Raw genomic sequence first — 15,000 nt, forward strand, 5'->3', positions numbered from 1 at the left:
TATATTTAAAAACAACTGCAGCTCGTTCCGCGCGTCATGCGTCTTTATGCCATCATTGCACATGCGCAGTCCTTTCAAGTTTCGGCTTTCGATCCGATTAAATGTTTACATATTCTCTCGATTGGATTATAAAAGGACAAAAAAAACCAGATGATCAGATGATCTGATCGAAATTTTATTCACATTGACCTCAATCGGTTCGATTAAGGTGTTTACATGAAGCCTTTTCAGTCTGACTGAGCCGTCAATCCGATTGCTAAAGGATTATTTGGTCGCATGTAAACTTAGCCATTGACGTGTTTCCTATTGAATCAGGACGTTTGGGCATGCCACTTTTATTTAAATAGCCAAAAAAGTTGCTTTAAAATAATATTTCTTTTGAAAAGCATTTTACAAATAAATTTGAATTACTAATAAATATTTGAAATAATATCCCTGCACTAGCATATAGATGACCTCTATATGCTATCTGGAAGTTAACAGACACAAAATTGTAATTTAAATTTTATGAGGTCTTTAAAAAATTTGCCCTTTTACAAAAAAAAACTGCTGCTTTCCCTTCAGGGCACTTACAGCGGCTTCATAACAGCAAACATTTTTATTTGTTATTTATTCCCTCTCCTCCCAAAATGGAGTGATAAATGGAGGGAAAGGTGAGTGAGGACGAAGAGAAGGAGATAAGCGTTGTGTGTGCTGAACAAGTTGAGCTCGACTGACAGGCCAGGGCAAAACACAAGCAACAATTCACTTGCTCCGCTCTGTGTTTTTGTCTTTGAATTGCACTATCACTGACCAGCGCAGTCAAGGGAGTTCAGCTGGCTTTGGTCCATGTTCAATATCAGGGGCTAAACAAACACTTGGCCCTGTTAACAGCTCAAGTCCAGATCAACCTGATTCTCCATGACAACTGGGTGATCTGGTAACTGCAACAAGCTTTCATTTAAGACCCCAGTATGACAATGAGCGCGAATCTTTGTCTTTCAGTGCACCTGGTTGCGGTAGCACTTCAAACTAATTTTTCTGTTCTTTGGGGATAATGCGGGTGGGGATTTGCGGTTCTCTCCTCAGGTCTGTCTGTCATGTAGTCTCCTTGCTTGCCTCTCTGGCCCTATGCGCTGAATCGAGTGTGGACTGCTGGAGCTGTTGCTATGGCAACCAGCTGCGGCAGAAATGATCACGTTATTAGATGTCTCTGTCTGCGGGGAGACAAACTACTTGATAAGAGCTGAGAAAACACGATGAGAAAAGGAACGAAAAGACAAAGGCAAGCAGTTCTTTTGCCTGGGAAATACAGATGGAATTTCCTCTCAGCTTATCAATATGAACCAGATATCTGAAGGATGTTAGACATCTCAAAAGATTGTGAAAGACACTTATATCAGTATAATAGCCACTATAATAGCCATAGATTTCAATCTCTCTATGTAGACCCGCAGACCCCATATACTGTATATTCAAAAGAAATGTTAAGTTGTAGCAATCCAAACGATCAAACAGGAAGACTTTTAAACTGATTTTTAATGAACACAGAGGGATCCCAAGCACTACGTACTCAAACAAAACATTAACACTAGACAAGGAACTGAGGAAAATTAAGGGCTTAAATACACAAGGGAAGCTAATCAATAGAACAGGGAACAGATGTGAACTAATTAAAAACCATGGAAACCAACCAGTGGCAGGAAAATGAGAACAAAGGAAACAGGAACTAGAACTAAACCAAACTGAAACACGAGTCTGCGGCTGGATGTAATCGATGTAACGGAGCTGCCGCTTGCAGTTGGGGAGGAGCTGAAAACGGAGACGTGAAGTCGGACAATTTCTGCTTCCCGTAGTGTTTGCATGGTTTATCACAGCTGAAGTGAAATAAATGCAAAATTTGTCAAGTACACAGACGTTCCAGGGATATATTCATTACTTTGTGTACTGCTTAATACAGCATCTGTTTGTAGAATAAAGTTCAACATAAGCCTATACTATTTAAATACCAATATAGTGGGGGTCTTCATCTTTTATCAGGTTTATTTTGATAAACATAACACAATATAACATTGCGACTACATGAAAAGAGCTTTTACTGTTTATTTGTGAGCATTAGCGGAACTGAAGGTGTCAGAATAAACACGAAACACACGTGATCGTTTTCATGCGGTGAATCCGGCCAATCGTGGAACAGCTGTGTCGTCATCAGAGCTCGTGCAGCCGCTCTTGAGAAGCTGCATTGTCTGAGTCAGCCATAAGCTCTCGAATCGCTCTCTCTGTATTTTGGTGCCATATGTCACAGTGACGTAGCGTCGGTGCTGTCTCAAGCCGGAAAAAAATTCGAACAGGCATGCATTGCTTCAAGTCAGACACCAATTGGTCTGCGCAGAGCAGCATGAAGTTGAACAAGAGTAATGAAACCAAAATACATGTGACAATGAGGTATAAATCTGCAGTGTTAGCACTGTATTTATTTACCAAGCTCAGCGCTTTCAATGGCAGAAGTGTAGTGCAGCTCTGTTCTAACAGTTTCTATCAGCTGGACAATGAGTCCAAAATGTCATGTGTTCCCAGGACCATTTGCTAAAGGGACTGACTTTGTGTAAACAGGCGACATGTGGCCATAACCAGGCTGACATGGGTATCTTGCCCTGAGGAGTTATAAGCAACCTCGCATCTGTCCTGGAAATTGACTGGCACTGTGGGCTGCAAAATGTCAGGTATAAGCGGCGATCGCTCTAGAGTGTGCCATTTTAATAGGGTAATTGGTCTTCACTCTTGGTTTTCACTCCTCTAATAACCCTGCTGATGAAAACAACAAGATTCAACTAGATTTTTACAGTTTATGAAGGAAATGCGAGTGGTGGTTGCCTGCACAAAATGCACTGCCATGATGCTAGGGTGCAGGGCACCGATGCCATGCAATTGTTATGTGGTTGCTAAGATATTCAGAGGCCAGTTGCATAAACATAGTTAAGACTTAAGAACTAGTATGACCAACAACAGTAGCAGTTGTAGGGCTAATCAGTCTTACTTTTTGGATTAAAATTAGACCAATCTACCAATTTGACCAGTCTTAAAAAAAAGAAAAGATAACTTGTAAGCAGTTTCTGCAAGTCTCTCTCTCTCTCTCTCTCTCTCTCTCTCTCTCTGATAGTCTCGTTCTCAGAAATGGCTCAGGTTTGTCATTCATTCAAGTCTACGGGAATTTTTTCCATCCATTTTATCGATTAAAATTGTTCAAATCTCTGAACCCACGTATGAGCAATAGTTATAGTAATTCTTACATTAGAATTAGGCATAAAGTTGGCTTGACGTTGGATGTTCGATATTAACAAATATTGAACATATTTGGTATACACGTATAATTTAAAGCTCAATAGCATTTAAAGAGAATGACTTACAGTGAAAAACCAACTGTAAAGTGTTCATGGAGGTGCCAGGTATGATGCACACCTTTGAAATTTTTGATATTTAATAAAACAAACTGTCAAGTCATGTGTAATAATGCTTATTTATTTCACAACCGAATGGGCTCATACACAAAATATACCATCAATAGCATTTTGCAAATATCAAACGTCCAATGTCAAGCCAACTTAATGCTAGTATTGAATGGTGCGCAAAGACACACGTGCACTGTATCACAGGTATACAAATTTCTATAACATGCCATCTGTTTAACCATCTAAAGATACAATCACATACAACCTGAAAGAGAGCACTTTTCTGGCTCACAATGTGAAGCCTTCAATCAAAAAAATCTAAAATACCTCTCTCTGTTGTTCTTTATTTCACACTCTTTGCCTCTCTTTCTCTCACATGCCTCCAGTGTGAACCAGCACACAAATCAATAATGTGTAATTAAATCTCAACCTAAGAAAAAATGATTTTTGAAATTGCCTATATGCTAGATTATAAACCACATGTACTCAAGCAATAACCCCCCTGATATTTTTGGACTGGTAGCAGACTATATCAATCTACACATTTACACATCTGAGAATACTTGCACACACAAACTAGCAGCGACTGGTGCTTTTCAAGAAAACCCAAATGTAATTTATCAAACATTCCTCCAAAATGCTGCTTCTCAAAATACCTGCAAATAAACGACTTAAAAATAATTTATTAAGGTCAGAAATGTTTCTACAATATTTGTATATGTATATTACCTTTAAAAGCTTGCCCAAAAATACACTGTTTGAAGAGCAATACAAATTAGGGCTACAAAATATTGGAAAAATGACATTGTGATATTTCCGTTTTCCACAATATATTGCGGAATGTTCACTAGATTACTTGAACTGCTCTATTTAAAAATAATTAGTCATTCTAGAATGATTTAGGTTATTTTGTAGGGGAGTGCATCTAAAAATAATTGAAAAAATCTGCAAAAAAAAAGTATTTGGGTAAACTTAAAAAATTTGGGTATTTATATACTTTTTCCATGAACCAAACCAACAAGATTTTATTGTGTGTTTTTTATTATTATTTTATTTTTCAGCAAATAAATATAATGTTCTGCAAGTTTAAAAGTGAAGCACAGCACTCATACACAGTTTTTAAAGTGTCTCAGAGCATAGATGTGCTGAGCTGCTATGAGATGCTGAACACTGTATCACGAGCACTAAGCTATATTGCGATATTGATTTTATTTTGATATTTCATGCAGCCCTAATACAAATTGTAGTTAATCCAATACAACTAACAGAAGGATTCAGCTCTCATAGACTTCCATTGAAACACAGCATCTGGCTGAACCCAAAATGCTGTGTTTGCCTCTTGGTCAGTTAACTACCTTGGTCAATTAATTTTGTTCTATTAATTAAATCTATAGTTCAGGTATCTGCTATAGACTCAAACTGCAGCACAGATTCAATGGGGCTCTATGGGCCAACGTCTACAGAATTCTACAAATGTCTCCATGTGGATTAAAGCATATTGCATTAATTGTGTCATTTTTACTACTAAAATATTTAAATGTATTTTTTTTTTTGAGAGTCCACTTTAGACATCTATCTATAAATTACAGAAACGTCTGTCTGTCTGTCTGTATGTCTGTGTGTCTGTTAACCACATATCTCTCGAACCGTTAGTCCGATGGATTTCAAATTCGACAGGTGTCTCGCTACGGGCACGAGTAAGTGCAGTGCCAAGTTTGACGTTGTTTGGATGAGAAATGCTAAAGATATCGTTAAATATATCATTTTTAAAAGGTTGTGGTTTAAAAATAAACATTCTGACATTAGAGGGTTGTATCGGTCAAAGAAGCCCCAAGAAGGTTGTGGTTAAAAAATAAACACTCTGTCAGCTACACTGTTTACTTCTGAATATTATAGTTTGGTTCCAGAACGTGATAAATCCATTTTGATTAATTTGAGTAAAAATGTGTTTTCTTTACCAAGAAAGTGGCAAGATGAAAACCACTATTTTCTGTTTCAAACTTTCACATAGCATCTTTAGGTTATAATAACATAAAAAATTCAAATCCAGATTTGGATTTTCAAAGATCTATTATAAAAACGGATTATTTTTCCCCAAAAATGCAATAAATTCATGACACTTTTTTTTTCAAAATGCTATCATATTGAAACTGTTGAAATCAGCCATCACTAAGAAATATCTCCTGAACTTTTTTGACGGCGATCAGCTCACAAAAACTGATTTTGCACGGGCACTTTGCACTGCTCCCTGAATCGACGCGCTTATTCATTTGTGGATGTTAACTGAATCTGTAAGTCAGCTATGCTGTTTTCTTCTGAATATTAGATTTCATTCTGGTACGCTTAAAGTTATCGCTACTGTGTAATAGTAGCCTATGCTATTCACCAACTAAACATATCCTATTCAATGTGTTCAGTCTCTTTCACGGGCATCATTTGTAGTAGCCTATTCACAAACTGTTTGCTCAAGCGTAGCGTTTTCTCGGAGTTCACTGTGTGCTTTCTACCATGCACAAATAAAAATGTCACTGAACTTTTGCTGTGTAATTGTAACAATGAGCACTCAAACCCACCAAATCAACAATTACTAAAAACACACTCAAAAGCTGATTTTGCACGGGCATTTTGCACTAGCACTTAGAAGGTTGTGGTATTCATAAACACTCAGTCAGCTACACTGTTTACTTCTGAATATTATAGTTTATTCACAGCCATCATTTGTAGTAACCTAGCCTGCTCCCTGAATTCAATGCGTTCACAGTCTCTTTCACGGGTACTAAACCAACAATTACTAAAAACACACAAAAAACTGATTTTGCATGGGCATTTTGCACTAGTTTTGATTAATTTGAGTAAAAATGTGTTTTCTTTACCAAGAAAGTGGCAAGATGAAAACCACTATTTTCTGTTTCAAACTTTCACATAGCATCATTAGGTTATAATAACATAAAAAATTCAAATCCAGATTTTGATTTTCAAAGATTTATTATAAAAACGGATTATTTTTCCCCAAAAATGCAATAAATTCATGACACTTTTTTTCCCAAAATGCAATTAATCCACTGAATCAATATAAAAGTTATTTTTTATCATATTGAAACTGTTGAAATCAGCCATCGCTAAGAAATATCTCCTGAACTTTTTTTTTCAGCAATCAGCTCACAAAAACTGATTTTGCACGGGCACTTTGCAATCAACGCGTTTATTCATTTGTGGATGTAAACTGAATCTATAAGTCAGCTATGCTGTTTACTTCTGAATATTATATATCATTCTGGTGCGCTTAACGTTATCGCTACTGTGTAAATGCTATTCACCAACTAAACATATACTTTTCAATGTGTTCACAGTCTCTTTCACGGGCATCATTTGTAGTAGCCTATTCACAAAATGTTTCCTCAAGCATAGCGTTTTCTCGGAGTTCACTGTGTGCTTTCTACCATGCACAAATAAAAATGTCACTGAACTTTTGCCGTGTAATTATAACAATGTGCACTCAAACACACCAAACCAACAATTACTAAAAACACACTTAAAAACTGATTTTGCACGGGCATTTTGCACTAGTTCTACTAATTATAAGTACCTTTGCTAACTAACTCTCGTTAGAGTGTTAGTAGACTGTTACCTGTAGGTTAGGGTTGGTAGAATAAGTTGACATGTACTTGCAAAATATACAGATTATTTGTATAAAGATAATTTAACATTTATTACATTTCAGGTTAATCTGTGCTTGCTGTGCACTCTCCAGACAAAAAACTAATGCCTTTAGTCCAAATGCATGGAAACAACAGATGCCAAATGCATGGAAACAACACAGAAGACGGTTATCTGTGGCTTGGAAAGGTAAGAGCTCTTTAAAATACACATGATTTTACATAGAACCACTGTGTCTATAGGACAATCTAAGGGAATATTGGTGCACTTTCACTATGCATACTCTTTTTGATACCGTATCATTTTAGAGTTAAGTCAAGTTTTCCACTCTTTCTCTTCTTTTCTTCTCTTAAGACTCCTGGTGATGAGTAAACGCAGAGCATGTATCGACTTTTACATCAACAATGGGGCCATCACTCCATGCTATCATATTTTTCTCAGTCTGCCATGATAGTGGTATTTCAATATAGCAATTTCACTCAGAGTGAGCGATTTAACATTTCTATTCTCTATTCAGCTCCCCGTATTAAAGCAGTGGAGCAAAAAAACACGTTCCTGCCATTAAGAATCGTATGTTGATACGTTTGGTCTCCATTGGTGCTGTATCTACTGCGTTGAAGTACCTCCTCTTAGGTGAGGCAAAAGAGTTTGTCTTTTCACTTAAAGAATTGAGCTCTATGACTAGCTAAATCTGAACGCCTTTTATAAAACGCTCTCATTTAATGCTGTGCAATTTCCTCGCCATTGTTTCAAGAACCACAGGAAAACTTTCAAATGGCTGTATTAAAATTAGAGTTGTTGGCTGTCCAAGACAACAACAATGAAAAATGAAATACGCATGCAATGAATAGCCTGTTTACTTTACTAAGGACCGCCCACCTCCAGTGGAGTTTTAGGGAACACACTGCAAAGCACATGGACAAAAAGTTTTATAATAATAATATTTCAATCATAACAAATCTCAGAATAGTTTTAACATGTTATTGATTACGGCATTGTTAATGTATTTGATCTTGGCAGACTAGATCTGCTTTGCTGCTGCTGCAGAGCAGAGCAATTTGTACTGCAATTTTTACTCAGACTTACAACTTGTACTGTTACTGAGGGTGGCACTCATGTATAATAGTGATTTCATCCATGTACCTACTTTCTATATTTTAAACTGACTGTGTTACAACTCAGGCTGTTTAAAGGGGTGTTTGATTATGATTTCACTTTTCTAACTTTAGTTAGTGTGTAATGTTGCTGTTTGAGCATAAACAACACCTTGAAAGTTACAGTGCTCAAAGTTCAAAGCAAAGGGAGATATTTGCTTTTAAAATAATTGCTTTTTAAGGACTACAACAAACGGCTGGTAGGGACTACACGACATTCCTCCCGGGTCGGTGACATCACCAACCCTAGAACTTACATAAACCCTGCCCCCGGGAACGCGATTTATAGATTATCAAGACAGAATACGCTAATCAATGACTAGAAGATAACTACACATCAGCTAAATAAATTCATCAACTAACCATTCAGAGATGTCCTGTTGCATTCTACATGTTGTCACTTCTTCTTGAGTCACTCCATCATTGACTCCGTTGACATCATCTGACTCCGGTTTGAACATAAAAGGCTAAAAGTTTTAGAAATTTTCAGTGCATGTCTGTGTGAGGTAAAATGACAAGCTGTTGAAGCTCCACCCTCTGTGCCGCAAGCAGCAGCTCATTTGCATTTAAAGGAACAGACACAAAACAGTGCGTTTTTGCTCAGCCTCAAAAAGTGATAACTTATTTTGAGCTAAAACTTCACATACACAAAGACATATTTTACATCTTGTGAAAAGGGCATTATACCACCCCTTTAACAACCATTCCCATTCTCCTCTCTTTGAGAAACTGATTTTAAATCACAAACTCATTAGACTTTAACACTTTAAATGCCACATTTAAATTACATTTTTCCTTTAAAAAAATCACTTCTCATATAACAGCTGGGCCCCAGAGACGAATGGCTACATATGGATAATAAGAATCTCATCATACAGTACCTTTGAGAGAAGATGTCTCTGTAGGGACTGCCATGCTGCATTGCGATGCCGTAGCCCCTGTCAGCCACATTGTTGGTCACGGTGTAGAGCGAGCAGTCCTCATCATTAATGGCCACATACTCCAGGACAGCTGCATCCCACACAAATGCAAAACGCCCGTACTTCACCTAAGAGGGCGAGAAAAAAGACATACATGTGTACACAAAAGAACAGGAGAGTTAATGGAAATCCGTAATGGAAATCACGTTCAAAGAAAAACAGAGAGGCACATGAGGACGAATTCAAAACCAAATCAGGTGAGAACTAACTATCCTTAAATAACGCAACCAGGTGCTGAACATTATCAAAAGTGGCTGGTCCACATAAAGCACCATTGCTGAAAAATAATCCCAGCAGGACCTCGCTGCTCTTTTACCATTAATTGTTTATTAAGTACGGTTGAGAAGCCACGCACAAGGAGGTTTTACATCTTCAAACTTAGTTTGCAGGGTTGCTGTTTCTAAATTTGACTTCTACAAAAAAAATTTCAGCAGAAAAAACCCTTGCTATAATATAGAGTTCTAAATACTCACAATCTTTGCTCTTTGAGTGAAAATAAACTTTTCAAAAGCTCTAGACTTTAATCTTCAGCTCTACGAATGAATTCAATTCTAAAAAAGGCCTATTTTTATTCAACTGCTACAGAAAAAAGGGGTATTCATTTCCAATACTGAAGATGCTATCCTTGAACAGTTCAAGAGAAAGATGGCCTCTATCCTCTGAGAGAACATTTCAAGGTTACGAAAGTCTTGCGTAAAAAACAAACAAAAAAAACGTGCTTTTAATGAAAACCAGAGAGCTTTCTTTTTCAGTTCCAGCCTTTCTGCAGTTCAACATCCAAGGATATATTTTGAAGCGACATCATGCTAAGATACCGTTAAATGTTGATGTAAAATATGTACACACATTTGCGTGGGTTTTTTGATGGTAGACAAGTCTGACTTTTAGGCAGAAACATTTTAATAGCCTTCTCATGAATTTTTCAGGCATTTCAAAATAATCTGCAACAGGACAGAGCTAGATCAGAGAGACTGCCTTCAGAGAAAATCACTATTAAATGAGTAAACATCTTATTTACTCCAAACGGCTTACCAGACATAGCATGTAACTACAGGTCAGTCTGCTAAGCACTAAAATGGTCTGCAAGTGGCTCCTGGCTTCAGAAAACACTGAGAATTTTCTCACATCAAGAGCTTATTTAGATAAGAGCAGCAGTCATTTCACTGCAACGAATGCAGATGCAACTTCACTGCTTACAGATATGATAACTCTCCCCCTAACTGACCGATCACTCTCCCCCTCATTCAGCATCCCTTCAAAAGTGTTCAATATGCTCGGGTGCTTGTTTCAAAATATATTGCATAGAGCTTTAGAAATGGGCCCATTGCAGTTTTGCAATAATTGTCAATAAACTCCTAATCGCTGCTTATTAATAGCTAGTAAGGTAGATGTTAAAGGTGGGGTATGTGATTCTCTTTTTTGTCAATTTTTTCAAAATCACTTGAAATCCTATTCCTAACCCACTTACAGCCACTGAGTTAGAAGCACTGAAATGAAAATTAAGCAATTTAATCATCTGTGGAACGGGCAGGACTCGAAAAACTCCAGCCAATCATTTCCAAGACCACCTAGAATCATTGGACAGTAAGTTCGTCAATCAAACGGTCGTACCATACCCCCCTCCCCCCATCCCCCATCCCCCTCCCTCTCCCTCCACATTAATGGGTGGAGTCAGGGCCAGCGTTGGAGAAAAGAAGGTAGGACCATTTGAGTTGTGTATTTTCAAAATCTGCCGGCCGTTTTGCAAATCCCATACCCTACCTTTAAGTTTAGGTATTGCACCACATAAATAATTATAGGGATAAGAGATATTGATTTGAGATGAAACTGGTTTTAAAATCTTACCTGTTTGTTATTTTATAATCCATTACAGTGTACAAAACAATAGTCGCAAAATGGCAGCAGCTGCGTTTGTATGAAACAAGAGAGCGGGTCTGTGATTACGGGTGACATAATTAAAATAACTGTACACAAAATATTGAGTGAGTTTTAATATTTTATTAGCTCACCAAACACAAAACTTCCAGGAGTGTAAAGCGCCGACTTCAGCGACGGTTACCCGGATGAGTCTGTGTTATCAGTTTTTACCAGTTGTTATCGGGGGATAACATATAGCAGGACTGCATGATTGACCAATCAGAATTATTTCACAAGAGCTGTATAATAACCACAGGTAACACTACATGACTATGGGAAGCAGGGGTGATGAGAGTCCAAGAAAAAAATTAAGGGGGATCTATGCAGTGCTGCCAGTTTGGGCAGTTTTGAATTTGATTGTGCGGGTAAAAAAAGATTTGGGTGGGTGGACAAAATTTGGGCAGGTTTGGGCTCAGTTTGGCGGCTTTCAAAGATCAAAATTTTATAGACTAATTGGTTAACGAAAAAAAAGCCCCCCCAAGTGTGCATGTACTCCATCCAATCAGTCATCATGCCATTACTAAACAACACACACACACACACTGCAGAGTTGGCTAGTGTTGGTAAGAGCGATAGCAGACATACCTGATGATTCATGAGTTACAGGTTTTTAGTGAGATAAGGGGTCTATTTGAACTTGTACCTGTAAATTCAAGTAATTGCTATGCCAAAGTGACCTAAATATAAGTTGTGGCAACAGTAAAGAGTGGGAGAGTGAGCCAACTCTCAAAACGTGGATTACACCTGTAATAGATGACTCAAAGGCTCTTTGTAAGTATAAATGTAACTCTGAGAGCGCAGTTGAATGACTTAATTGAAATCGAATATAGGCCTACTACTCCAGTCCATCATAATGTTCACAATGGCCTGACAAAATCTCTTATTTTAATGATATGATATGGTATACCCATGTTGTATACCATAAATAAATAAAATATCTTTGGATTTTCCTCTTACTTAAAATGAATGCTTAGTTTGCTGTGAATTTCACTTATATTAAATGAAGAAATTTTATTAACTACTTTTATTAACAAAAGCTCTCTTGCTTTTGTGGGGGCGATGGGCAAGTAATGTATATCAGCTGTTGGCCAATATCACAGATATTTTTTATTTATTGTTATCAGTCGATATTGTTTAATTGTGCAGCTCATTCCCCCAATGTTTACATGTAGATTACCTTTCCCTTCATCTAAAGTTAATGTTTAAAAACACTAATAATTTGACACCTAAATTCACTTGTAACATTTAAAATGATTTTTATTTTATTTAAAAACATGAAAATAATTATAAAAAAGTCTGTTAAATATTGTATTGACATGTACATGGTGATTGATAATAATAATAATTCTACAAATTTGTGCACTCTGCATCTCTGTAAGATTGTGTATTCATCTTGTATGTATTTACACACACACACACACACACACACACGCAAGCACACACCTCTCACCACAACATAAGTACATTAAATTGAGAAGCTGAATAGAGATTGTTTTGTAATACCGGAGGCCTTTTCTATTGATTTTAATTCAATTGAACTCAGGCAGCAGAGAAAAAAATTGCCCATGGTACAATTGCAGGTGATAAAATTGCCACAGCTGCATTATAATGGGCATGTGACAGAGATAGGGCCTGCAAACAGTGAAGAAATATACCACTGGCTGAAAGTGGCAAAAAAGGTGAGAAAAAGAGAAACTTCTTGACCCGGAGTACATTACTGACAGAAAAGTGAAGCATGTCCTACAGCCCTCCAGCCATAGCAAACATAGTGGCTGTGATTTTAATTGTGCCAAGGTAATTATTTGAAGCCATTTTCCCTAAAGCAAACAATGCTCAGTGCATCCTAATCAGTACATTGTTTTTAAAGGAGGCATCAAGCACATGCCCTCATTAGATTTATATTCACCCATACATATTCAACATTTCCTCCTAACAACAGGGCACTGAGTTAAAATAAAGGCACACATTGGATGTGACTGTTTTAGAAATGTACTGCTTGCAACACTCTCATGGTTTTGATGGCTTTGGAAAATGACAACACTCTATAAAAACAGCAGGATTCAACTGATATTTACTGAGAAGTAAGTCCTATAGTAAGAAACGAATCAAAGCTTTTATGAAATCAATAACGGACACAGCTGCATAATTTTCACAAGGTGCAGAGGTTGTTTTTACTTTCTTTTTTTTTTTTAAACCCAGTTCATTCAAAGTTACCCAAGTGAATTAAGTACCCACTTATACTGCCAGACCTATATTGCGGACACATATTTAATTTGGAAAGAACAGCCCAGAGAAATTTTATATAATCTTCCCCAGAACAGCAGTAAATGAAAGTGTTTAAAAGGATATATTCATAATGCTCCAACATTATCCAAGGCATATATTTCCAAAAAGCAGCATAGTTTGACTTCTTTCGCCCACATTTGTTTAAGGTGTAGGCATAACAGGCGTAATTTCAGATATTTTCCAAATTAGTTTGCCTGCTGGTCTTCATATGCTGGGTTTTCAGCCATATATTTTAGTGTGAATTTTGAGATATGATATAAAAAAAATGCTGGATAGAGACCGCAAGATGTGAATACATTTCCCAAATGTGCATAAAAAACAGCTTTTATTCAGTAATACGATGTGCATCAAAATATAAGCCAATTGATTTACATCCACATCACTGAAGGGTGTAGTGCTAACAGTTTTCATTTGTAGCATTCATCCGAATGGTTTTGAGTTGCAGGGCATAATATCTTGGATTTATTTTGCTCTAGATGGAAACTAGGTACATTTCTATTCGGAACCTTAAGTCAACCTTATCAAATCTCTCTTTATCGGGTTCTAACTCCAAAAGGTCAAAAGCAAAAGATTTTTCAGAAACCATGCTGCAGAGAACCCGAGGAAGTGTGGAGAGAGACCTGCTTCATTTGATGAAGGAGAATATTCCTGCTGAGTGATCATCTCCCAGGACGACATTACTTAGAGCCAATCAGCTTTGTCCTCGGCTTTCCTGCTGAGACTTCTTCAAACGGCCTGGGCTCAATGTCCCAGAGGCCACTATGCCAGCCGCAAGATTTTGTACATGGAACAGCCTGACCTCCATTAAGGTCGGCTTCATTCTGTTTTGAGAATTGGTCCCCAGCGTCAAAGTGGGCTCTCTTTCATTTCTTTCCAAAGCAATTTTTCATTAGATCCATTTATGTTTAAAACATCCATATTCTTTTAGATTATAATTGAACCCATGATTACCATTTTTTACAGAAATGGGCTCCATTTCCAAGCAAATCTAAAATAAAACACAAATACTGAATGTTTGTATAATTTGTGCTTGTCTTGACTGAAAATAAATAAATACATTTTAAAATAGTTTTTTTTCAATTCAAACTTTATCTAAGCTGAACTCCCTATCACAAGCAAAAGTCAAGAGAAAAAAAGAGAAAATGATACTTTAAATCATTTTTAGATCAAAAAAGTTAATTTCAAGCCCTTTATATATATATTTATATATTGGGAACTATCACATTATTAAACATTCCTTTCTTAGGAAACGACTTTCATTGTATGTATGTATAGATGGAATAAATTATTTACATGCATGCATCTTTTTTGTTGCAAAATATCAAATGGAAACTATCCCTTTAAGACAATATAAATGTTTTTCAAAATTTCCATACATTACAGAGTCATCTGGCAATTTTGTTTTTTTTAGCAGAGAGCCACCGAAATAAATAGAAAAAGCATTTAGGATATCATTAATTAGCTGTTTTTAAAAGGGACAGCTGAGCAATGGTCTTTACAAGCTCTCACGCAGGGTACACTGAAATCACACACCCAGGTGGCCTGTGCTCGAATCTGCACTCAATGGAGACAACATGG

At 37.0% G+C, this 15,000-nt stretch overlaps 1 protein-coding gene across 4 annotated transcripts in view; it reads right to left on the reverse strand.

Annotated features, from left to right (window-relative positions):
• The window catches only part of grid2 (glutamate receptor, ionotropic, delta 2), a 414,921-nt gene that overhangs the window by 15,105 nt on the left and 384,816 nt on the right, over positions 1 to 15,000 (reverse strand). For 3 of the 4 annotated variants that reach the window (XR_014603005.1, XM_084086958.1, XM_084086959.1), the window contains exon 14: positions 9,121 to 9,287. Coding sequence is in view for 3 of the 4 variants with exons in the window: in XM_084086958.1 (XP_083943084.1) it covers positions 9,121 to 9,287 (167 nt within the window). In the remaining variant the exon portion in view is untranslated. Of the gene's footprint in view, positions 1 to 8,601; positions 8,707 to 9,120; positions 9,288 to 15,000 lie in introns of those variants that run through there. The other variant, XM_084086960.1, reaches the window with a different exon arrangement.

This window comes from Abramis brama (assembly GCF_963993115.1).
Source record: "Abramis brama genome assembly, chromosome: 16".
Taxonomy (NCBI): Eukaryota; Metazoa; Chordata; class Actinopteri; order Cypriniformes; family Leuciscidae; genus Abramis; species Abramis brama.